This window comes from Geotrypetes seraphini, chromosome 3, assembly GCF_902459505.1.
Source record: "Geotrypetes seraphini chromosome 3, aGeoSer1.1, whole genome shotgun sequence".
Classification (NCBI taxonomy): domain Eukaryota; kingdom Metazoa; phylum Chordata; class Amphibia; order Gymnophiona; family Dermophiidae; genus Geotrypetes; species Geotrypetes seraphini.
The window spans coordinates 79234720-79260035 of record NC_047086.1 but is presented as its reverse complement, the minus strand read 5'-3'; the positions used below and the strand labels follow the sequence as shown (position 1 = coordinate 79260035).

The window sequence follows — 25316 nt, the reverse complement described above, 5'->3', positions numbered from 1 at the left end:
ACTGCACGAGGCACTACTGGAAGATGCTGGATCACAACTGATAGTAGCAGGGGACTTTAATCTAATTCTGAACCCTATTAGAGATAGGAAATCTTCCTGTGCATACAAAAAATCTAAAGCTTGGTATACCTTACAAAACATGATGGAAGACGCCAAACTCCTGGATATTTGGCGGTACATGCATAAAGATGTAAACTCATACACATTCTTTTCCCCTCCTCATTCGTCATATTCACGTGTAGATTTTTTTCTGATTAGTGAATCTATGTCTGACATAGTGTTGAAATTGGATATTCTCCCTATACTAGTGTCAGACTATGCTGCCATTTCACTTCAACTTAAACAGAAATCGCCTCATGTAGCCATCTCTCAATGGAGGTTTAATAATGCTCTGCTCATGGATCAGCAATTCTGCCTACACATGAAAACCCAAATTACGGAATACTTCCAATTCAATAAACCTGAGCACACGTCATGGCCCTGCTGCTGGGATGCTTTCAAAGCTTTTGTGAGGGGAATGGTTATTACTTACTCATCTCACAAAAATAATAAATGGAAAGCCGAACAGAAAATGATGGAGGACGACATTAAGGCTTTAGAAACGCAGCATCAATGCACACCATCTGATGTCTCCATATTGCTTCGCCTGAACAAAGCGAGATTTCAATATAATAATGCCATGAGCCAGAAAGCAGCTCACACTGTATTCCAACAATCAGCATCCTATTTTGCAGAAAGCAATAAATGCGGTCACTTATTGGCGAATTTTCTTAGGCGTCGCAATGTACGATCAAACATTGCGAATATTCGATTGGACTCTGGAAAGGAGGTTACTGACTCTACTGCTATCTCCCAGGCATTCATGGACTTTTATCGGGTATTGTATACATCTGAGTCTTGTAACTTGCAAAAGACTAAGGAATTTCTGGAAGATATCCCACATCCACAACTAGAGCAATCGGACAATGATCTGCTGAACACACCGATAACTCTATCTGAAATAGACGCAGTGCTTCAATCCATGGCCCTTAAGAAAGCCCCTGGGCCAGATGGATTGACCGTTGAATTTAACAGAGCGTTTCTGGATGCCATAGCCACATTCTATCTACAATTCATTGAACATCTTATGGACAGTGGGAAAGCAACGGGGACCTTTACGGAAGCATCCATCATTGTTTTACCGAAGCCAGGGAAGGACAACAAATACGTTGCTAACTACCGGCCGCTGTCCTTAATCAATGTGGATGCTAAGATATACGCTAAATTACTTTCAGTTAGACTCCAAGCCGTTATTACCAAACTAATATCCTCTGACCAGTGTGGTTTTATCACAGGCCGTTTCTCTAATGACAATACAAGAACATTTGCTCATGTCATCTCCCAAGTGCATCGACAGGACCAAGAAATAATTGCGGTTGGTCTAGATGCGGAAAAGGCCTTTGATAGGATAGAATGGCCTTTTCTATTTCAAACGCTGAGTTGGTTTGGACTCTCAGAGGAATTCATAAATAAGCTTCAGGTACTTTATTCTGGACCCACCACCAGAGTGTTCATTAATGGTTCCTTATCTACAGCATTCTACCCTAATAGGGGAACTAGGCAAGGATGCCCATTATCGCCATTGTTATTCAATCTGGCGCTGGAGCCACTGATTCTGCGGATAAGACACAACCCTGATATATCTGGATTTAGAATACAAGAATGTGAACTAAAAATTTCAGCTTATGCTGACGATATTTTACTCTACATAACACCTAATTCAATGCCGCATTTGTTATCCACGATTAAAGAATATGCTGTGGTATCTGGATACAAACTGAACACAAATAAAACTGAAGCTATGCCTATTAATTGCCCTGCTGCGGAATTTGATGTCACTTCATATGGACTACAATGGGTGTCTTCCTCCATGAAATATCTAGGAGTGTATTTTGGTCCCACGATTGAGGACACCATCCAACTGAATGAAGAATACATGATAGATTCCCTTAAAGCCAATATCAACCATTGGTCTCCCTTGACATTGACATGGTGGGGAAGACTTGAAACGATCAGAATGATGCTGACCCCTAAAATCAATTACATTTTGAGTATGTTACCCTTTCACTTATCATCGAAATTTTATAAAAATATCAACTCCATGCTTTCCAAATTTCTATGGCACAACAAACAATCGAGAATTGCATTATATAAATTGAAAGCACCCAGGTCACACGGTGGAGTGAATTTTCCAAGCTTCTTACATTACCACCATGCCTTCATTATGAGACAATGGGTAGATGGATATCATGGACTTAGATATTTTGATCCCCCAGCCTGGCTATCCTTGGAAAGTGAACTATACGGCATTCATAGACTCAGGTACCTGGCTGGTACTGTATTGACTAAAAGAGATAAGCTTGATCCCATCCTGACGTCTTACAAAAAGGCTATCGATGAGGTAGACTCTACCTACGCAGTGGTATGGAATAACTCTACTTCAATTCCTCTCTGGAATAATGACAAATTCAAGATTCAGAATGAAATAGTGAATTGGAGAGCATGGCAAAATTGTAACATATGGCTATTACAAGACATCATGATGGAAGCAGACTGGATACCTTTTCATGAACTGGTGTCCAAGAGAGGTCTACCTATCTCACAACATTTTCGATGGGTGCAGCTCCAGCACTGTATCAAACAATCTATGCCATCTGCTATGGCATTACGTGATGCTCCAGGATTACAGGCCGCTTTGAACAGTATGGAAGATACTCATCCCAAGGCATCCTTTTGGTATAAACAAATGCAGATATCCTCCTTTAGTGGACCCCTGGAAACAGAGGTTAAATGGCACCAGCAATTGAATCTGCCCTCTGATGCTATAGATTGGATTGGTGTGTGGTCCTCATTCTCTAAATCTGTCAGATCTGCGTCTTTATTACAGTCTATATTCTTTGTGATGCACAGAGCTGTATGGACACCGGTTTTGGCTAACAAGATTGATGGGAAATCCTCTACATTATGCTGGTCATGCACGCAACATGTTGGAACACTGGAACATCTTCTCTTTGCATGCCCACTTATTCAGACATATTGGGACAAAGTATGGAAATCCATATGTGATATTTTGAGCATTACTGACGTCCTTTCGTTCTCTGTACTTATTATAAGAAACCAAGCCCTTTCAGAGTCGTTAACTACAGCCGAAGCTAGTCTTCTTACAATAATGCTATCCTTAGCTGTACAAATCATTTTACACAATTGGAAAGATCTTACCAAAGTGGACTGGCACACATGGTGGAATACACTGTGCATCACAAGCAAATATGAAAAAGTATATGCAGAAAAGTCGAATACACTGCCTCATTTCCATGCTGTTTGGAAACCTATACTCGATTATACTAACTCATGACCTTTTTTTTTTATTTTTCCTTTTGTGTTTTTATCTTCTCTTTACATTAAGGTTTGATATATTTCTGGACTCATTTGTTATGGAGAATTATCATATATTCTTTTCTTGCGCATTCTATATTCACATGTACATAAAGAGTCATTTCTTATGTAGTGCCTGTTGGCATGTGCTGTTGTTCTGTACCTCGAACTGCAACATACTTTTTGTATTACTGTTATAAAAACTAAAACTAATAAAATTATTTTGAACTTAAAAAAAAAATGTATATACTGCCTAAATATCTAGGCAGTTCACAAGCAAAATACATCTATAATAATAAAACGCTAAGCGCGCATGTGCACTCTTGCTGCATGTTCCCTGATATCTGATCTGTCGGGATGTGGCTGGCAAGAGTGCGCACGCGCGCTTACTACGTCACCAGGACTCCAGGATGCGCGGAGTGGTGGCTGTCGGGAGGAGGGCTGTCGGCGGAGGGCAGATGCCAAAAAGGACTAAGAAGCCGGCGGGAGCGGCAAAAGCGCGCAAGGCATCAGGCCCCCCTACTCTCCACCTCGCGCCGCTCTCCCTCATAATCTGGCAATTTTTGGAAGACGCCTGGTAATACCTCGATATGGACAAAGTTTATTTATTAGTTCAAAGCCGCTGCCGCGGCTCCTCTCTAAATCCTTGCCTGCATCGGAAGCCTTCTCCGACGCAGGTGCGGCTTGAGAGAGGAGCTGCACTGACGGCTTTGAACTAAAAAATAGACTTTGTCCTTCAGCAAAAAAGTTCCGTGAGAGGTGCAAGTGCAGAGCGTGCTTCACCCCGACATACGACCTCGCCGGCTGTGGACTGTGCCTTTGCTGCTGCGCTTTCTGGTACGCCTCCAAGCCGTGGCTCCTCCCCCCTTTCCCTGCCCCTCTCCTTCATGGCTGCGGAAGAGAATGGAGTGTGGGGGGGTGTTTGTGTCTGGGTTGCAGGATGGTAAAGCTGCAGAGCTGGCAACAGGTACACGTGCATGCGTTTCTTCCCTCTCCCGGCCAAGACCCTGTAGATTAATGGCGAGCCTGATTGTAGGGGGATAGGGATGGACAGGGGAAGAGGTGCTGATGGACAGGGGGGGGGGCAGAAAAAGGAAGGGAGGCATACTGCTGGACAGGGGGAGCAGGGATGGACAGGGGAAGAGGTGCTGATGGACAGGAGGGGCAGAAAAAGGAAGGGAGGCGTACTGCTGGACAGGGGGAGCAGGAAAGAGGGGTTGATGGACAGGGGAAGAGGTGCTGATGGACCGGGGGGGGGGCAGAAAAAGGAAAGGAGGCCTACTATTGGACAGGGGGAGCAGGAAAGAGGTGATGATGGACAGGGGGGAGGTAAAACAAAAGGAGAAGGGCTGCTGCTGGATAAGGGGAGCAGTGAAGAGGTGGTGGTGGACACAGGGGAGGTAAAAGGAAGGGAGAATGGACAGGGGGAGCAGGCAAGGGGTGGTGGTGGACAGCCAAGGAAAACAAAAAGAAAGAAAGAAAGAAAGGTAGAAATACAGAAAGCGGCTAAGGAGAGAGAGAGAGAAAAAAAAGAAATAAAGACAGACAGATACACATATATTCTAGCACTTGTTAATGTAACGGGCTATAAGATTAGTAGTAAAATAAACATATTGAAACAAGCAATCAGCCTAACCAAATGCAACAATCAAAATACATGTCACTGCAATACCCTCAAGTCCTGACTCTGATCTTATAATATACAAGCAGGCAAAATAAATGCCCTTGCAAAGAGTTGAGTTTTCAACATTCTCTTAAACTTCTATCTGGCACTGCATTGTCATACTAAACCAGGTAAATGATTCCATAACTGCACTTCAGCGACAGCGATTGTTGACGCCCGTGCACCTATCGGCTGTTTTGCATTTGCCATGCCGGGAATCCCTATCACAGCTTTGTAAAAGGGGCCCTAAATCATTGTCTGTCTCACCTGATCTTACAGATTTATGGTACTTACAACACCTATTTAGGAAACACTAACTCACCCCCGCCCCCTTTTACAAAGCAACGGTAGCAGCTGCTTTACGGCAAATGCTCCAATACCTATTAAATTCCTTTAGGCTTCGAAGCAATTACCGCTGCAGTAGCCACTACGTGGCTTTGTAGGAGGAGCCTTAAACATTTTAGCCTTTTCCTCAGGACAGATAGGGCCAGATTCTATAAAAGACACCTATGTTAATTGCCATTGGATGCCCTTATCAAGAACGCCTAGCGACATCTAACTTCGGAATCTGCACACAAGTTATTTTTGAATTGGCTTAATTGGTATGTTAATTGACCGCTCCAGTTTTAAGCCAATCATAAGCACATAAGCACATAAGCAATGCCTCTGCCGGGTCAGACCTGAGGTCCATCGTGCCCAGCAGTCCGCTCACGCGGCGGCCCAACAGGTCCAGAACCTGCGTAATAATCCTCTATCTATACCCCTCTATCCCCTTTTCCAACAGGAAATTGTCCAATCCTTTCTTAAACCCCAGTACCGTACTCTGCCCTATTACATCCTCTGGAAGCGCATTCCAGGTGTCCACCACCCGCTGAGTAAAGAAAAACTTCCTAGCATTTGTTTTGAATCTATCCCCTTCTAATTTTTCCGAATGCCCTCTTGTTCTTTTATGTTTTGAAAGTTTGAAGAATCTGTCTCTCTCCACTTTCTCTATGCCCTTCATGATCTTGTAGGTCTCTATCATGTCTCCTCTGAGTCTCCGGTTTTCCAGGGAGAAGAGCTCCAGCTTCTCCAATCTTTCAGTGTATGAAAGGTTTTCCATGCCCTTAATCATTCGTGTCGCTCTCCTCTGGACCCTCTCAAGTATTGCCATATCCTTCTTAAGATGCGGTGACCAATACTGAACACAGTACTCCAGGTGCGGGCGCACCATTGCCCGATACAACGGCAGGATGACTTCTTTCGTTCTGGTCGTAATACCATTTTTAATAATACCCAACATTCTGTTCGCCTTCTTCGCGGCTGCTGCGCATTGCGCCGTTGACTTCATTGTTGTATCCACCAGTACACCCAAATCTCTTTCAAGGTTACTTCCCTCTAATACTAATCCCCCCATTTGGTAGCTGAACATCGGGTTCTTTCTCCCTATATGCATGACCTTGCATTTCCCTACATTGAATTTCATCTGCCATTTATTTGCCCACTCCTCCAGTTTGCTTAGGTCTCTTTGTAGGGCCTCACACTCTTCCGTAGTTCTGACCCTTCTACAGAGTTTAGTGTCATCCGCAAATTTTATAACTTCACATTTCATCCCCGTTTCCAGGTCATTAATAAATACATTTAACAGCAGCGGTCCAAGTACAGACCCCTGCGGAACTCCACTCGTGACTTTTCTCCAGCCCGAGTAGTGACCCTTCACTCCAACCCTCTGTCTCCTGCCTGCCAACCAGTGTTTGACCCATCTGTGTACGTCCCCTTCCACCCCGTGGTTCCACAGCTTCCTAAGTAACCGCTCATGGGGTACCTTGTCAAAGGCCTTTTGGAAGTCAAGGTAGATGATGTCTACAGGTTCCCCTTTGTCCAAATGGCTGTTTACCCCCTCGAAGAAGTGCAGTAAGTTTGTTTGGCACGATCTTCCCTTGCAGAAGCCATGTTGGCTCGCTTTCATCAGCCCATTTTTTTCGATGTGCTCACAGATGCTGTCCTTTATCAGTGCTTCTACCATCTTGCCTGGAACCGATGTCAAACTTACCGGCCTATGGTTTCCCGGGTCTCCTCTTGACCCCTTTTTAAAGATAGGTATAACATTTGCTATCTTCCAGTCCTCCGGTATCTCTCCAGTTTTCAAGGATAGGTTGCAAACTCGTTGGAGTATTTCCGCTATCTCATTTCTTAGTTCTTTTAGTACCCTAGGGTGGATTCCGTCTGGGCCTGGTGATTTGTCGCTTTTCAATCTATCTATCTGTTGGAGGACATCCTCATGGCTCACCTCTATTGCTGACAGTTTTTCTTCTTGATCACCATGGAAGATCACGTCGGGTTCCGGTACATTGGATGTGTCCTCGCTTGTGAAGACTGACGAGAAGAATTTGTTTAACCTGTCAGCTACCTCTTTTTGCTCCTTTATCACTCCCTTTTTATCTCCATCATCCAACGGTCCTACTTCCTCCCTCGCCGGTTTCTTCCCCTTAACATATCTGAAGAATGATTTGAAGTTTTTTTGCCTCCCTGGCCAGTCTCTCTTCGTATTCTCTTTTCGCTCTCCTAACCACTTGGTGACATTCTCTTTGGCCTTTCCTGTGTTCATCCCAGTTTTCCCCAGTCTGGTCCTTTTTCCATTTCCGGAATGATTTTTTTTTGTCTCCTATCGCTTTCTTCACCTCATTGTTTATCCATGCGGGGTCTTTTGTTCGGTTTTTTTTGCACCCTTTTCTAAATCTGGGGATGTACATATGTTGTGCTTCTTGCACTGTGCCCTTGAATAGAGACCAGGCTTGCTCTACAGTTTCTGTTTTCCTTGAGCTGTTTCTAAGTTTTTTTCTTACCATTGCTCTCATAGCATCATAGTTCCCTTTCTTGAAGTTGAGCGTTGTCACTGTGGTTCTTTTCCCTTTTGTTGTACTTACTCCTAATTTGTACTGGATCATGTTGTGATCACTGTTTCCTATTGGCCCTACTACTTCCACTTCTTTTGCAGGTCCCCCTAATCCGTTGAGGATTAGGTCAAGAGTGGCATCTCCTCTTGTTGGTTCCTTGACAAGCTGATCCATAAAGCAGTCGCTCACAGCCTCTAAGAATTCTGTTTCCCTCGCACAGTTTGAGTTTCCAATACTCCAGTTTATCCCGGGGTAGTTGAAATCTCCCATTACTGTCACATTCCTGTTGTTGCCTTCCCGCCTCAATTCTGCCGCCAGATCTTTGTCGTTTGCTTCCGTTTGTCCAGGTGGACGATAGTATAGACCCAATCTTATGTCAAGGCCACCTTTTCCTGGTAATTTGACCCATAATGACTCCAGTCCTTCCGCCTTTGGTTCTATATCCACTCCGGTCGAGGGAATGGTGTCTTTTATGTATAGTGCTATTCCTCCACCCTTCTTGTTGGTCCTGTCTCTTCTATAGAGTTTGTACCCTGGCAGCACTACGTCCCATTGGTTATCCTCGTTCCACCATGTTTCCGTGATTCCAATGATGTCTAGGTTTTCTTTTATGGCTATGGCTTCTAATTCTCCCATTTTGGACTTTAGGCTCCTTGCATTAGCGTACAAGCAATTTAAGTCCTGGTCTTTTCTTTTCTCTGCTGGTTTTACATGTGTTTTGCTCCCCATACCATCCCCTATTTGGGATAAATAAAAATCACCAGTTAAGAGTTACACACTGAACTCTTGGGATGCCTAGCAATGCCTAAGTTAAGGCTCTCTCTGACACCTAATAATGCCTACCTGAAAAGTAGGCATAGATAGGGGCGGAGAATAGGCGTTGTCGGCTTAAGCACTGAGAAGCATCCGAGTTAGGTGCTGGTAAATTAGGTGCAGTAAAACCTGGTCTAATGGAAGAACATAAGAATAGCCTTACTGGGTCAGACCAATGGTCCATCTAGCCCAGTATCCCATCTTCACGGAGGCTAATCCAAGCCACAAGTACCTGGCAAAAACCCAAGGAGTAGCAGCATTCCACACTACCATTCCATGTCTATCTCAACAGCAAACTATGGACTTTTCCTCCAGGAATTTGTCCAAACCTTTTTTAAAACCAGCTATATTAACTGTTCTTACCACATCCTTGATGGCACCTAGTAATGCCTAAGTCCACTTAGGTGCCACTAGGTGTGGTTCTTCTATAAGTGGCAGCTAGCCAACCGCACAGACCGGTACTTACAATGTAGGAATGCTTAGGGGCCATTTATAGAATCTGGCCCATAGTTTCTTTGTGCTCCAAGCATTAGTCTCACAAATAAAATATGCTGAAATTTCCTTGATATCATCTTTTCAGGATAATACAGTTTTCACTCTCTCCTTGAAATTTAATTCTGGCCTTTTAGCTAACCCTGTCTTTTATAAGATTATTCATCAGGCCTGAGTACTGATAACCCTAGAGCTATATGGTAGGATGATTTCAAAGACTTACTTGGGGAGGGAAATTATACATTTTTCAATAAGGCATGATAAAAAGAAACTGCATGAGCTCCTGGTTTTAACGTAATTAGAAAATCAACACATGATGTGTAGAGGAAATAATGTGCTACTGAAATGTCAGCAACTGAAATACAAATGTTTTACTTTTGAATGAACATGCTTATTCCTCCATATTTTTATGCTTGCTTTCCAATCACTTGATTATAGCATTCTTGTAAAAAAAAATTGTGCCCCCTCAAAACAACAAGAAGAAAACAGGGTTAAAAAAAGCAAAGCATAAAAAATAAACTATATTACCCAAGGACAGACAAGACAGGACGCAGAAGGAATAGACTAGTACAAAAAAAAAAAAAAAGTCAAACCAATCAGGAGCAAGATGCAGTGTAGGGCTACCACTTGACGCTTATACAAAGCCTCTGTGAACCACACAATCTTAGGTTTATTTAAGCAATAAATCAAAAGTCAGCTTACATGATAGATATCAAAAATGATTACACAGCAATGCGCCAAACGGAAGAACCAGCCAAAGGCTAGCAATTTGGCAATGGTCTAATTCCACTCTGCCTTGGATACATTGAGCTTGATTACACATGGTTATTACACATGGAGAAAAACAAAGGGGTAGCAAAACCACAAAAGCCAAATCGAAAATACAAAAGGTGGAAAAGCCACAAATAAACGGGATGAAAGCAGGAGAAAGAAATTGTCACTTTATTAAAAACACTATATAAAAAATGAAGCATCAAAATCCAGATGAATGGATGTACTAAGAACCCAACATGGACCATGTTTCAGCATTCTATACCATCAGCAGGTGTCCGTATATCCTAAGCCAGGGGTGTCCAATGTCGGTCCTCGAGGGCCGCAATCCAGTCGGGTTTTCAGGATTTCCCCAATGAATATGCATGAGATCTATTAGCATACAATGAAAGCAGTGCATGCAAATAGACCTCATGTATATTCATTGGGGAAATCCTGAAAATCCGACTGGACTGCGGCCCTCGAGGACCGACATTGGACACCCCTGTCCTAAGCTGTGCCATATAAAATTGTGGAAATTTAGATTAAAACCAGGTTGATATGCACAAGTGCATTAGTCTCCTGCTGATGGTATAGGATGCTGAAACATGGTCCATGTTGGGTCCTTAGTACATCCACTCATCTGGATTTTGATGCTTCATTTTTTATATAGTGTTTTTAATAAAGTGACTTCATTTCTGACTCCTGCTCTCATCCTGGTTATTTGTGACTTTTTCACCCCTTACACTCCTCATATTCATGGAAGAAGACTGTGTTAAGTGTATATGTTTGGCAATGCCTGAAGTAGAGTTTAGCGTTTCTGCCTTTAAGGCAGACTTTAAGTGCTCTTAGGCAAATCCCTGTTTATTGTGGGACTGGTTCTCTATCAGCACCCCCCCCCCCTCCTTCATTTTGCCCTGGATTGAGGCTATTGGTGAGAAAGAAGCATGCCTGTCAGTACCTAGCTGTCAATGTTTTATCTCTGCAAATCCCTAACATTACCTAAAATTTTCTCTAGTAGTAACAGTAGAAAGGCATTCTTCTCAGCAGTGTGCTGACACTCCCAACTCCCCTCTTGGGGGAGAGAGAGAGAATTAGTTGAAGCAGATTCATGTACTTTACATTCAATTGTTACTCCTGGCAGAATTATGTGCAACTCCGCAGTGCAGAATTTGCACAGAATTCCCCATCCATGCAGAATTCTGCACAAACCTTTTGTTCTGCTCCTATTCCCATCCCCTCCTCCTCCCCCACATGGGTCTGGCCTCTCTCCCTTTGACTGACCCCCTGCTGTAAGATCTGACATACCTATGGGCCTCCCAAAGAAGCAGCAGTGGTGGCAGCCGGCTGGAGAGGCAGTGCTGTGAACAGGCAGCTTGTTGCCAGCCCCACAAGGGCCTTCCCTCTGCCGCATCACTTCTTGTAGATGGATGACAAGGCATTGGGAAGGCCCCAGCAGGGCTGGCTGGGAGCAGCCTGTTCACAGCACTGCCTCTGCTGGCCTACTGCCACTGCCACAGCTGCTTTGGGAGGCCCACAGGTATGTCAGATCTCACAGAGTGGGGGGTCGGTCAGTCTGAGACAGGTCAGATCTGCACAGGGGAGGGGGAATGGATGCTAGACCACAACTGAGGGGGGGGGGAGGAGAGAACATGGATGCTAGGCCCATGGTGGGGGAAAAGAGGAGGGGACATGAATCTTGGACTGTAAGTGGGGGGAGGACGGGACATGCATGCTAAGCTTGCAGGGAGAGGAGGAGAGGGAAGGGAGCATGGATGATGGACCAGTAAGTAGAGTGGGGAAGGGATTCAGGGTGCAAATGAGAGAGGTTGTGAGTGGGGTTAGGTGACATGGATGCTGGACACACATGTGGGGGGGGAGGTTGGTAGGTGTGGCAGAGAGAAGAAGAGAGAGTGACCAAGACCAGAAACAGGGTGGGAAGGGAAGAAGAAAATCTTAGCCACTGGAGAGAAGGAGAGAGAAATGCCGGACTATGGGGACCAAGTAGGGGATTCAGGGTGCAAGTGAGAGAGGGTTGGGATTTAGAGGGAGACAGAACTACAGTTGGAGGGAGAGAGGGAAGTAAGGAGGGTGGAACCTGAGAAAGGAAAAGGCAGGAAGGAATTTCAGGCCTCATAAACATAAGAACATAAGAATTGCCGCTGCTGTGCCAGACCAGCGGTCCATCGTGCCCAGCAGTCTGCTCACGCGGCGGCCCTCTGGTCAAATACCTGTGCCCTAACTGAGACCAGCCCTACCTGCGTTCGTTCTGGTTCAGCAAGAACTTGTCCAACCTTGTCTTGAATCTCTGGAGGGTGTTTTCCCCTATAACAGACTCCGGAAGAGCATTCCAGCTCTCTACCACTCTCTGGGTGAAGAATAACTTCCTTACGTTTGTACTGAATCTATCCCCTTTTAACTTTAGAGAGTGCCCTCTCGTCCTCTCTATCTTGGAGAGGGTGAACAACCTGTCTTTATCTACTGAATCTAATCCCTTCATTATCTTGAATGTTTCGATCATGTCCCCTCTCAGTCTCCTCTTTTCAAGGGAGAATAGGCCCAGCTTCTCTAATCTCTCACTGTACGGCAGCTCCTCCAACCCCTTAACCATTTTAGTTGCTCTTCTCTGGACCCTTTCGAGTAGTGCCATGTCCTTCTTCATGTACGGCGACCAGTGCTGGATGCAGAATTCCAGGTGAGGGCGTACCATGGCCCGGTACAGCGACATGATAACCTTCTCCGATCTGTTCGTGATTCCCTTCTTAATCATTCCTAGCATTCTGTTCGCCCTTTTCGCCGCCGCCGCACATTGTGCAGACGGCTTCATCGACTTGTCGACCAGTACTCCCAAGTCCCTTTCCTGGGGGGTCTCTCCAAGTACCGCCCCGGACATCCTGTATTCATGCATGGGATTTTTGATACCAACATGCATTACTTTACACTTATCCACGTTGAACCTCATTTGCCATGTTGCTGCCCATTTCTCGAGCATGGTTATGTCATGTTGCAGATCTTCACAGTTCCCCTGCGTCTTCACTACTCTGAATAACTTCGTATCGTCCGCAAATTTAATCACCTCACTCATCGTACCTATTTTCAGATCATTTATGAATATGTTGAAGAGCACGGGTCCAAGCACTGAGCCCTGTGGCACCCCACTGGTGATGTTCTTCCTGTCCGAGTATTGTCCATTTACCCCCAATCTCTGTTTCCTTTCTGCAAGCCAGTTTCTAATCCACGTGAGTAGTTCACCCTCTATTCCATGGCTCTCAATTTTCCAAAGAAGTCGTTCATGCGGAACCTTGTCAAACGCCTTCTGAAAATCCAGATATATAATGTTGACCGGGTCACCCTTATCTATCTGCCTGTTGACTCCCTCGAAGAAGTGCAGCAGGTTCGTCAAGCAAGATCATCCTTTGCTGAAGCCATGCTGACTGGTCCTCATCAGATTGTGTCTGTCAAGGTGATCAATGATGCGGTCTTTTATCAGCGCCTCTACCATCTTTACCGGTACCAAGGTCAGACTCACTGGTCTGTAGTTTCCCGGATCTCGCCTTGAACCTTTTTTGAAGATTGGCGCAACATTCGCCACCTTCCAATCTTTCCCGATTTGATCGACAGATTGGCTATTAGTTGAAGTAGTTCAGCTATTGTCCCTTTAAGTTCCTTAATGACCCTCAGATGGATGCCATCCAGTCCCGGGGATTTGTCACTCTTAAGCCTATCAATCTGCCTGCATACTTCTTCTAGACTGACCGTCAAACTTGTCAGTTTCCCGTCTTCAGCTCCAGCATATAGTCTGTCGGGTTCCGGTATTTTGTGTATATCCTCTTTGGTAAACACAGACGCAAAAAATGTGTTCAGTTTAACGGCGATGGCTTTGTCCTCCTTTAGCACTCCTTTTATTCCATCATCATCCAACGGTCCCACCGCTTCCTTTGTGGGTCGGTTCCCCTTAATATATTGAAAGAATGGCTTGAAGTTTTTTTCCTCCTTGGCTATTATTTCCTCGTAGTCTTTTTTGGCCCCTTTTACTGCTTTACGGCACCTGCATTTGTGCTTTTTCCAGTTTTCGTCCGTTTTTGACCTTTTCCATTTCTTACATGAAGTCTTCATTGTCTCTGATCGCTTCCTTCACCACAACAGTGAGCCACGCCGGTTCTTTGTTCCTTTTCCTCTTGGATCCCTTATTGATACGTGGTATATATTGATTTTGCGCCTCGGTGATTGTGCCTTTAAAAGGGACCATGCCTGCTCTAGCATTTTAACAGCGCTTATCCTCTTCTTGATCTTCTTCCCCACCATGAGTCTCATCCCTTCGTAATTCCCTTTTCAGAAGTTAAGTGCCGTGGCCGTTGTTCTGGATCGATGTTTTGTCCCTGCATCCATGTTGAAGCGGATCATATTGTGATCACTGGTTCCCAGCATCCCCTCTACTTCTACATCTTGCGCCTGTCCTCGTAGTCCATTTAGAATCAAGTCCAGAATTGCATTCCCTCTTGTATTTTCCTTGACAAGTTGTTCCAGGAAACAATCGCCTACAGCATCCAGGAACTTGATCTCCCTACCAGAGCCGGAGGTACCTAGGTTCCAGTCTATTCCCGGATTGTTGAAATCCCCCATGATAATGGCGTTGCCTCCCTTGCAGTTGCATTTGATCTCATCTATCATTTCTCCATCAATTTCTTCGGACTGCCCTGGGGGTCAATAGTAGATGCCGATCTTCATTTCCAATCCATTGGCTCCCAGAATTTTGACCCATAGAGACTCTAACTTATCCGTCATTTCAGGTGTATTCTCTCCAGTAGATTTGATTCCTTCTTTGACATATAGGGCAACACTCCCACCTTTTTGACCCACTCTGTCTCTGCGGTATAGTTTGTATCCCGGTAGCACAGTGTCCCAGACGTTGTCTTCGGTCCACCATGTTTCCATGATGCCGATGATGTCAATGTTATCATTTTGTGCCACAGCTTCTAATTCATCCATCTTCTTTCTTAGGCTCCTTGCGTTTGTGTACATACACTTGAGTTTGTGGCCTGTTCCTTTATTGCATTTCCTTTCCTCTTGTGTCTCTTTAGATCTGTCTTGCCTGAGATCCGGTGAGTCTTCCCTGCTATCTTCCTGCACGGTATCCTCTGGGTATACCGGTTCCCGAATCATCGACTCTCTCTCTTGGTCGACTGTTGGCTTTTCCCTTCTTCCTAATTTAAAAACTTCTCAATTTCTCTCTTGATGTTGCTTGCAAGTAGCCTCGTTCTGTCTCTGCTGTGGTGGAGTCAGTCCTTCCTGTATAGCTTGGTCTTCCCCCAGAACGTCGTCCAGTTGCGCACGAAGTGGAATCCTTCTTCCTTACACCAGCGCCTCATCCACGCGTTGACTGCTTGCAGCTCCATCTGCCTTTTCTCATCAGCCCTGGGTACAGGCAGGATCTCCGAGAACGCTACCCTCGGTGTTCTGGTCTTCAGCTTCCTTCCTAGCATCTGGAACTGACCCTTCAGTACTTCTCTGCTGTAATTCCTGTTGCTCACGTTGTTAGTCCCCACATGGATCATCACTGCCATTTCTTCCTCTTTCACACTGTCGATGATCCTGTCGATGCAGCTCACTATGTCTTTTATCTTGGCTCCTGGTAGGCAGGTCACCAAGCGATCTTGTCTTCCTCCTGCTATGTGGCTGTCGACTTGCCTGATGATGGAGTCCCCCACGATGATCGCTGTCCTCTCTGTCTTCTCTTGCCTCTCCAGCCTCAGGTCCGTGTCCCTGGTGAATGTCCATCTCTCCAACCATAGGTCCGTGTCCTCCGTGTATTTCCATCTTACCTCATCCTGGTGCTGGCTTGCTCTGGTCTTGTCTTCCTGTGGGTTCCCTTCACTGTTTCCAAGTGTCGCTGCTATGTCACCATTTCTTCCTTGTGGTTGTCCTCTAGGCAGTCCTCACTCACTGTGGGTGTGTCTTGGTAGTTCCACTGTTGCTGTTGATTTTCCACGGCCTCTCTGTACGCCTCTTTGATGAACTTCTCTAACTCCTGGACTTCTTCAGTGGTTTCCTTTGTTATGAAGTTGTCTGCCTCTTTGTCCTCATCCTCTGCTGAATGAAGTGCCTCTAGTTCTAGTATTCTGCCTTCCAGGAGTCTAACTTGTTTCTTTAAGTGCTCTAGTTCCCCGCATCGAATGCATATATAAGACCACCTCCCAGAGGGGAGGTAGTCATACATATGGCAAACGGTGCAGAAAACTGGGTAGCTCAACATCCTGCTTCCATCTGCTGCTTCCATTGCTGGCTTCTCCCTGCTTGCTGGTGCGGCTGTTGGCTTCTCCCTGCTTGCTGATGCAGCAGTTGGCGTCTCTCTGTTCTGGCTGCTGGCGTCTCCCTCTGTTCTGGCTGCTGGCATCTCCCTCTGTTCTGGCTGCTGGTGTGACTGCCCTTCTTAAGGCCCTTCACAAAGGCGCTCTCGCTAAGGCGAGCGCCTTTGACGCGCGCCGAACGGCTGTGCGCCATTGGCCCCTCCTCTTTTAAGGCGGAGCTCCGGATCTGATCGCCGACATCAGAGGGGTGGGTGGAGCAACCTCTCACCGCTGCCCCTCTTGCCTGCCTTTTCCACCTGCCCTCGTTGGTTTGTTTTTGTTTCTCTCCTGCTGCCTCCCGCTGGTTGGCTTTTCTCTCCTGCTGCCTCCCTACTTCGCCTCGCTCCCTGCTACCGTCCGGGCAGGTGGTAGGAGAATTCTATGCAAAACACTACAAATAAACTTTGCAGAATTTTGAAATATTGTGTGCAGAATTTTCAAAAATTTTGTGCAGAATTCCATGAGTAACTCTTGTACCTTTCAGCCTCAGGCTCAGCCTCAGGCTCGCTGACAGATTCAAATGGAAGTATATGAGACAAGAAAAAAACAACCATCTCTGCCCAGAGCAGATATTACTGGATTGGAGTCTGTCTGCTTAGCATAATAAGATGGCGATGGTGGTTGATTATCCTATAGTTCAGGGAACATATAGCTAAGGGCTCCTTTTACAAAGCCGCGTTAGCGGTTTTAGCGCATGCAGTTTTGTAGCACGCGCTAAACCTGCGCTATGCGGCTAGAACTAATGCCAGCTCAATGCTCCTGTGTTGTCTCTCTTATATGCTTTGTGGTCATCCCCTCCTGTGTCTGAGTAGTTGTCCATAGTTCCTTCTTTGGGACATCCTGTCGCCCGGACCATCGACTGGTGGTCGACTGTCGACATTGATAAAGAAAGCTAAGAAAGAATATGAAGAGAAACTTGCCAAAGAGGCAAACGATCATAACAATTTCATTAGGTACATCAGAAGTAGAAAACCTGTGAGGGACTCTGTGGGACGGTTGGATGATCAAGGAGCAAAAGGGGGCGCTCAAGGAGGATAAGGTGATGATGCGGAGGAACTAAAAGAAATCTCTGTGAATCTGGAAGATGTACTAAGCCAAATTGACAAGTTAAAAAGTGATAAATCACCTGGACCAGATGGTATACATTCCAGGGCACTAAAGGAACTCAAACATGAAACTGCTGACCTGCTGTTAGTGATCTGTAACCTATCGCTAAAATCATCTGTAGTACCTGAAGATTGGAGGGTGGCCAATGTTTCACCAATTTTTAAAAAGGGTTAAAGGGGAAATCTGGGAAATTACAGACCGGTAAGCCTGACTTCAGTACCGGGCAAAATGGTGGAAACAACTATAAAATGATTTAATGAGACAGAAACAACATGGAGATCTTGGGTTGTTCAGCTTGGAAAAGAGACAGCTGAGGGGAGTAGAACAGGTACAAAGACTAGGGGGCACTCCATCAAGTTACAGGGAAATACTTTAAAAACCAATAGGAGGTTGCTGGAGGTTGTGGTAATAGCAGATGGCAAAGCTGGTTTTAAGAAAGATTTGGACAAATTCCTGGAGGAAAAGTCCATAGTCTGTAATTAAGACATGGGGGAAGCCTCTGCTTGTCTTGGATCAGTAGCATGGAATATTGCTACTCCTTGGATTTTGGCCAGCTACTAGTGACCTGGATTGGCCACCGTGAGAACGGGCTATTGGCCTCGATGGACCATTGGTCTGACCCAGTAAGGCTATTATGTTCTTATCTACAAGAAATTAAGGGCGGGATTGATGTACAGCGCCACTAAGCGTGATTCTACATCAATGATAGGAGCAAGAAATATAAGCCTGTAAAACTCTGGCCTACATTTCTGATGCCTATTTTCGACACAGACCGCGATTCTTAAAACAGTGCCTCAGTTTGAATGATGTGCAACTAACGCCTTTTTTTCAGATGCCGTCCGATTTTGGCATCGTTTTGAGAATCCAGGGCTTACCGTGCAAATTAATGCATGGTAACTGTAGTCCATGAATGCAATAACAATTACTACACAGCTGCTAAACCATCAAAATGAGTAGTTTGGCAGCATGGGCAGTGCCTTGCGAAAGGCATATGATAAATTACTGCATGCTGTCAAGCTGAAGACAGTGCAGATGTACTTACTACCTTTTGAAGAAGAGGTAATAAATACATCTGTGCCACCTGCAGTCCAGTTACTGCAGTCCTGATATGTTGAGGAATCCCTCAAAATACCCCCAGACACCCTTGACATATCAAGGAATGTGCCTGCCTCCCCAACAGCTCCAGCTGTTACCAATAGTTTCCCTGGTAATTTGCAGGGGACAGAGATAAATCTCAGTTACTCTTGCTGTTGGTAGCTTGGGTTTATAATGGCTCCTCTCCCCCCCACCCCCCCCATTTGTTTTCTAATAGTATTACCGCTGGGAGTCAAGCTGCCAAATAAGGAGTATGTGTCCCTATTTGGAAGCCTGACATCTAGTGGTAGCACTACAACTATTGCTAGGGATCAAGAAGCCATTTTGATCCCAGGCTGCTGACTGGGGATCACTCCTGCACTCTGCTTGCTCACAAGGAAACCTCTGGTAAGAATTAAAGTTGCATTTGGGTTGGGTAAGGGATTCTTTGTTATGTGTGGTTGTCAGTTTTTGTTAATATGCATCAGCCACAATGATTGCATTAGCAGCAATCTACGTGGTATGGAAACTGCTGGGCCACATGCTTGCCATACCTCCAACGGTTATGGCATGTGGTTTGTAGTTACCTTGTGTTAAATTTTGCAATTAATGTGTGGTAACTGCAGACTTTACCACTCTCTAGCAAACAGGCCCCATAAATGCGGGCAGTTTTATAAAATAGTACTGATCGTGTGGAAATGGCTTTAATGTTATGCTCCATAGTTTAGCACTAAAATAAAAAAAGAACAAATGATACAATTTGCATGGGAAAATAAAATGTTAGTATTAACAAAAATCTGAAATGAAACAGCATAATGGCATGAAACAAAACTATGTTCGGTGAGCATCTGTTTCAAAAAATAGGGGATTGATTTTACTGTATAAAACCAACACATCTCCCTGCTTTCCTTGGATGGATATTTTAAGAACTAGGTGATAGTGGCAGAATCTTTTGAATATCTGCAGAACTCTATTTTTTCATTTATAATGCAGTCTTTGAAACCTGCAATTAATTAGAACTACTTTGTAATCTAAGCTACTTGTGTCATCAGAAGGAAAACACAATTTCTCCATCATCACATATTGGAAAATTCCCATTCACCAATGTCATAATTATGCACGTCTGATAAATGGTGTATTGAATTTTAGCCAGCTATGCTGATTTTGAATGTGATTCTATAAATGAAGTGAAACAATCAAAGCATGGCTTCAACGCATTTAATTTTAGATGCAGAACAAATTAACCATCAGGGGCTTAATTTCCTGTAAATGTCTTCCATATCTCCATAACTTCAATATCTCCAGCAGACTTTTCTTTAGATTCACACCTGTGAATTTATAAAACATTGCAGTACTCCAAAATTTGATATCTTTCACCACTTTACCTCCTGATGTTTTTCATCAAGACATAAAGGTGATAAAATATGACAGGAGTCACGTTAATGGATTTCGATACCTGTCCCATATGTCTTTTGAGGCATAAGGTTAAAAACCAACCACATTTAGCACCATCGAAATGCATCAAAATTATTTATTGCATGTCCTAGAGTGTTTGTGCCCTTACAAAACAGCTGCAATGATAACTTTTCTGTTTTAACAAAAACAGCAACGTTTAAAATAAAAAAGGATATGGTTAAAAGCCACAGCCCAAACTAAACCCGATTCTGTAATTGATGTCCATTTTACAGACGCCAGTTACAGAACCGGGTTACTTTAAATGTGGCCTCTATACTTATCGCAGCAAGAGATCTCTTGCCGTGATAGTATAGCGGCCATGGCTGCGGCCACCAGTCTCCCTCCCTCACACTGAACAAACAAGGCAGGAGGGATGCCCAATACCTCCTGCTGGTAGGCCCCCCTTGTACAATCACTAGCAGGAGGGTGCCCTGTCAGTAGGCCCCCCCACTGGCCTCTGATGATCATCGGCAGGAGGGTGCTTAACCCCCCAACTAGACCCCCCCAATGAGCCCTTCCTCCCTGGATCCCCCCAAAGAAACCCCCCTCCCTGGATCCCCCCAACTGGAATCTCCGGTTGGCCCATGTGCCTAAGCCCTGCCCATAAGAGGGGCTTCAGGCACCTGGGCCAATCAGGCCAAAGGATGGTGTGGGATGGGCCGGACCCACCTCATTTGGACAGGCGAGCCTGGGGCCTGACACTGGAAAGACCCGTCCATCCAGCCACTTTTCAAGGTAAACCGGGGGGGGGGGGGGGCTGGGGAAGGGGGTTGGGGGTTTCCATTGGGGGGTCCGCGGAGGTGGCCTTGGGGGGGTCTGGCAAGAGGGGTTGGGCACCCTTCTGCCGGCGATCATCGGGGAGAGGTGGGGAGACCGGCAGAAGGGTTGGGCTCCCTCCTGCTGGTGATCACCGGGGAGGGGTGGGGGGGTCTGGCAAGAGGAGTTGGTCTCCCTCCTGCCGGCAATCGTCGAGGGGTGGGGGGTCCGGCAGGAGGAGTTGAGTTTCCTGTTGGTGATCATCGAGGAGGGATGGGGGGTCCAGCAGGAGGGGTTGGGCTCCCTCCTGCATGCAATCATCAGGGACGGGTGGGGGTGGGAGCCTACGAGCAGGAGGGGTTAGGCTCCCTCCTGCCACGATCATTCAGGGGGAGGGGTGGAGACTGGCGGCTGTAGTCGCTATTCTAATCACAGCAAGGAGATCCCTTATCGCGATAAGTATAGCAGCCATGTCTACTTACAATGTAGTAAATTAGTGGTTAGAGAAGCTCTAAAGTTTCTTAACCCACTGACCTCAGAAATGCCTAGGGGTATGTTCATAAATCTTCAAAGAACATACGAACCCAAAATGGCACCCATAGTTGTCATAGGTCTCTATATTCTTAATTATTTTTATTTATTCAATAGTTTATATAAATATTTAAAGTATCAAAGCAGTACTCATCTTTTTGCTTGTTTTCATCTACGCGGGTGGGGGTAGGCACTCCGACATAGACTATGTTTCGCCCATACGGGCTGTATCAAGGAATCCCCCTGCAGTAATAACATTTTGATAAAGTGATTTAGCTTTATAGTAATTTTAAAACAATATAATAATAGAAAAAATAGAAAAAACATTCTTCAATACCTTAGATCCAGCGACTCATGCTTCCCGCTGTAGAGTTTTATATCAGGAAAACATGGCCGCGGCGTTTAAAGCTATAAATAGCTATACTCTAGCGTAATGACGTATCTCTAGCGTGAGAGATACGTCATTACGCTAGAGTATAGCTATTTATAGCTTTAAACGCCGCGGCCATGTTTTCCTGATATAAAACTCTACAGCGGGAAGCATGAGTCGCTGGATCTAAGGTATTGAAGAATGTTTTTTCTATTATTATATTGTTTTAAAATTACTATAAAGCTAAATCACTTTATCAAAATGTTATTACTGCAGGGGGATTCCTTGATACAGCCCGTATGGGCGAAACATAGTCTATGTCGGAGTGCCTACCCCCACCCGCGTAGATGAAAACAAGCAAAAAGATGAGTACTGCTTTGATACTTTAAATATTTATATAAACTATTGAATAAATAAAAATAATTAAGAATATAGAGACCTATGACGACTATGGGTGCCATTTTGGGTTCGTATGTTCTTTGAAGATTTATGAACATACCCCTAGGCATTTCTGAGGTCAGTGGGTTAAGAAACTTTAGAGCTTCTCTAACCACTAATTTACTATTATTTGAACTCGTGGAGAGGTTCCAAATATAAGAGCCTGATATAATTGATTTGTACTTACAATGTAGGCCATTTTGCTGGCCTACCTTGTAAGCGTCTCCCGCTCTACTAGAGAGATGTGTAGGGCCACCTAGGTTCACCTAAAGCTACCACCTAGCCTTAGGCGAGCTTAGGCAGGCCTCCCTAGGCTCCCGAAGGTGCCTTCAATATAGACGGCCTGAAATGCTAATAAAACTGATTGAACTTTAAAAAAAAAAAAAAAAAAATATATATATATATATATATATAGACGGCCTGCCTGGGGAGCATTTTTTTAAAAAATGTATGTCCCAATTGGCTGATTAGATAGCTGTAGGATGCCAACAGCTGCCTACAATTGGGATGCAGTTTACAGAATCTGGGCCTAAGTGTATAGCCTTGATGGAGACTGCCCCAACTTTGTTGGTTGGGCTGAGAACTTTTCAGCAGCCCCCTTATATATTGGCAGGACATAGTGAGAGCACAAGACCTGTCTTGCCATGTCTTTTTCATATTTTGTTAACGTTGTTTCATCTTAAATTAGTTTCAACTATTCTGCTCATAAATGAGTGATAAAAAATGAATTCATAGTGCATAATGCCTTTTCTAAAGCTATTTTTATTTTTTGTAATGTTAAGCAAGAATTTTAAAGTGCCATTGAATAAGTCAATTTGATCACACAAACACTTTTGAGAAAAGGACAGAAATAGAAATATATCGTAAGTATTTTCATATGGTGGTTTTGATTACTGTTCAATATTTTGGAATTAAATTTTTAACAAGAACTTGATATGTGTTGATATGTCAGGTTTATAAAGAAAGTATGAATCTGTTATTACTGTAGCCATATCATAATTATACATTTCTTATAAAATCAGATAACATTTAATATTGTGCATTAAAGAATAATATCTTTAAGAAAATAATTCAAATGTCCTTTATGTAGTAGAAGCTGCATTCAACTGTTATGCACATGTTTTCTTGCAGTTTTTCGGTTTTCTAAGAACACAGGATCTATGGATGCCACCTTTGCAGCAATAAACGAGTGAATGCAATGCAAAACTGCTGTCAGGTCCTGGAATTCAAGCTCCTGAAATATGAAGAGGATGGGCAAATATAAATCAATAATTAAACATATGCAATTTCACAATACTATGTGATACGTGTAAGTATATAATAGTTAGGACTCAGTCAGACAAATGTAACCTGCAGAGGCACATTTGCAAAATATTTTCTTTCAGTTTTCTTTGTTTCCACTTTTTAAAATATTAGTTCATTTTTAGGGGCATTTTCAAAACTCCAAGACGTCCCTCCCCAAAAACGAATAAATCGGCAATTGGACATTTTTCTTGCTAAAATGTCCAAGTGCCGATAATTGAAACAAAAAAGACATTTTGCAGGATATTCTCCTTCTAGAATGTCTAAGCCAGGGATGTCCAATGTCGGTCCTCGAGGGCCGCAGTCCAGCCGGGTTTTCAGGATTTCTCCAATGAATATGCATGAGATCTATTTGCATGCACTGCTTTCAATGCATATTCATTGGGGAAATCCTGAAAACCCGACTGGACTGCGGCCCTTGAGGACCGACATTGGACACCCCTGGTCTAAGCGGTAAAGGGGTATGTTAAAGGCATGTTAGAGGACAACTGTGGGCAGGTTCTGGATGGGCTTAGATGTGGACATTTTGCAGCTATAATCAAACCTTTCCAAAGACATTCTGGACAGAACTTAGAAGTTTCAGGCTAAACCTGTTTTACAAGTGTCTAAATGCCCAAAAAGTACTCAAACTGACTAGATGACCACAGAAGATAAGCATCACCCCCACACTCCTCCATTGGTCACTAATCCACTACCACCCCCTAAAATCATAATGAAAGTACATATCTGTCTCTAGAACAGCAGCATCTAGTATAGGAAAGCCTATTAGAGCATCTTCACAGGTGTCTTAAGTAGCCTGTTGGGTGGGCTACTGAGCCAAAGAGAGGAGGAGCCTGGTCCATAAGCCACTCTAACCACTAACCATTTATGGTGGAAAGTATGAGGCCATCAAAACCCTGCTTTACTGCCATATAAGTGTCACCTGCAGCCATAAGGGCTGTTCAGGTGGTAGACAGGTGGGTATAGTAGATTTTGGGGGAGTTTTGGAGGACTCATCATAAATTATATGGGGTTTATAGCAGTGGTCTCAAACTCGCGGCCCGGGGGCCACATGTGGCCCGTCAGGTACTATTTTGAGGCTCTAGGTATGTTTATCATAATCACAAAAGTAAAATAAAACAGTTTCTTGATGATATGTCTCTTTAGCTATAAATTACAATATTATTAAGACTTAGCCAAAATGAAAGATTTATAAACTATAAAGAGTTTTACCTCATGCAAAATTGTCATTTCTTTAATAAGACATTAACTATTTTTTCTGAGGCCCTCCAAGTACCTACAAATCCAAAATGTGGCCCTGCAAAGGGTTTGAGTTTGAGACCACTGGTTTATAGTGAGATGTACGTGTGGCACCCTTTATGTGAATTTCACAGCAGTGCCGTCTAAGGTGCCCCACTGCTCTGTTGGCATGTCTGTATGACTAGGTTACCATATGACTCCAGAAAAAAGAGAAACAAACAAAAAAAATCAGAACTCCTATTTTATTTCACAAATGAGTAGGCACTGGATAAAATAGTGAACAATGAAAATTTAGTGATATAAGAGTATTTCAGTAACTTCGGCAGTTTATACTGCTCAAAATAGCTGCTTGTGGGGAGGATCCCCGAATCGCTAATGCACCGGTTACATCACAAGTGTTCTCTCATTAATATTTCACTAAAATGTGCCAAGTTTCAAGTTCAAGTTTATTAATATACTGACCATCACAAGTATCTGGTTGGTTTACAATAATAAAAAGTAAAAAAATTAATTAAAATATTAAAGTTATGCATAACAAAAAAAAAAGTCTAAATAAAAATAGGGGGCTTGAGATCAAAACAAAGACTTGATTGCAATGGGTATGAAACAAAAGGAAAGAAAGGGGAAGGGAAAGTTTTTTTAATTACATTGTATAAATAAAAATAAAAGGAAGGGAGGAAGGGAAGGAT

At 44.1% G+C, this 25316-nt stretch overlaps 1 protein-coding gene across 1 annotated transcript in view; it reads right to left on the bottom strand.

Moving 5' to 3' along the window:
• Positions 1-22848: 22848 nt before the first annotated feature.
• SNTG2 (syntrophin gamma 2) overlaps positions 22849-25316 on the bottom strand; it is a 391266-nt gene continuing 388798 nt past the window's right edge. Inside the window, exon 18 of the mRNA XM_033937548.1 lies at positions 22849-23320. Coding sequence (XP_033793439.1) covers positions 23189-23320 — 132 coding nt within the window. The 3' untranslated portion in view covers positions 22849-23188. The remainder of the gene's footprint in view (positions 23321-25316) is intronic.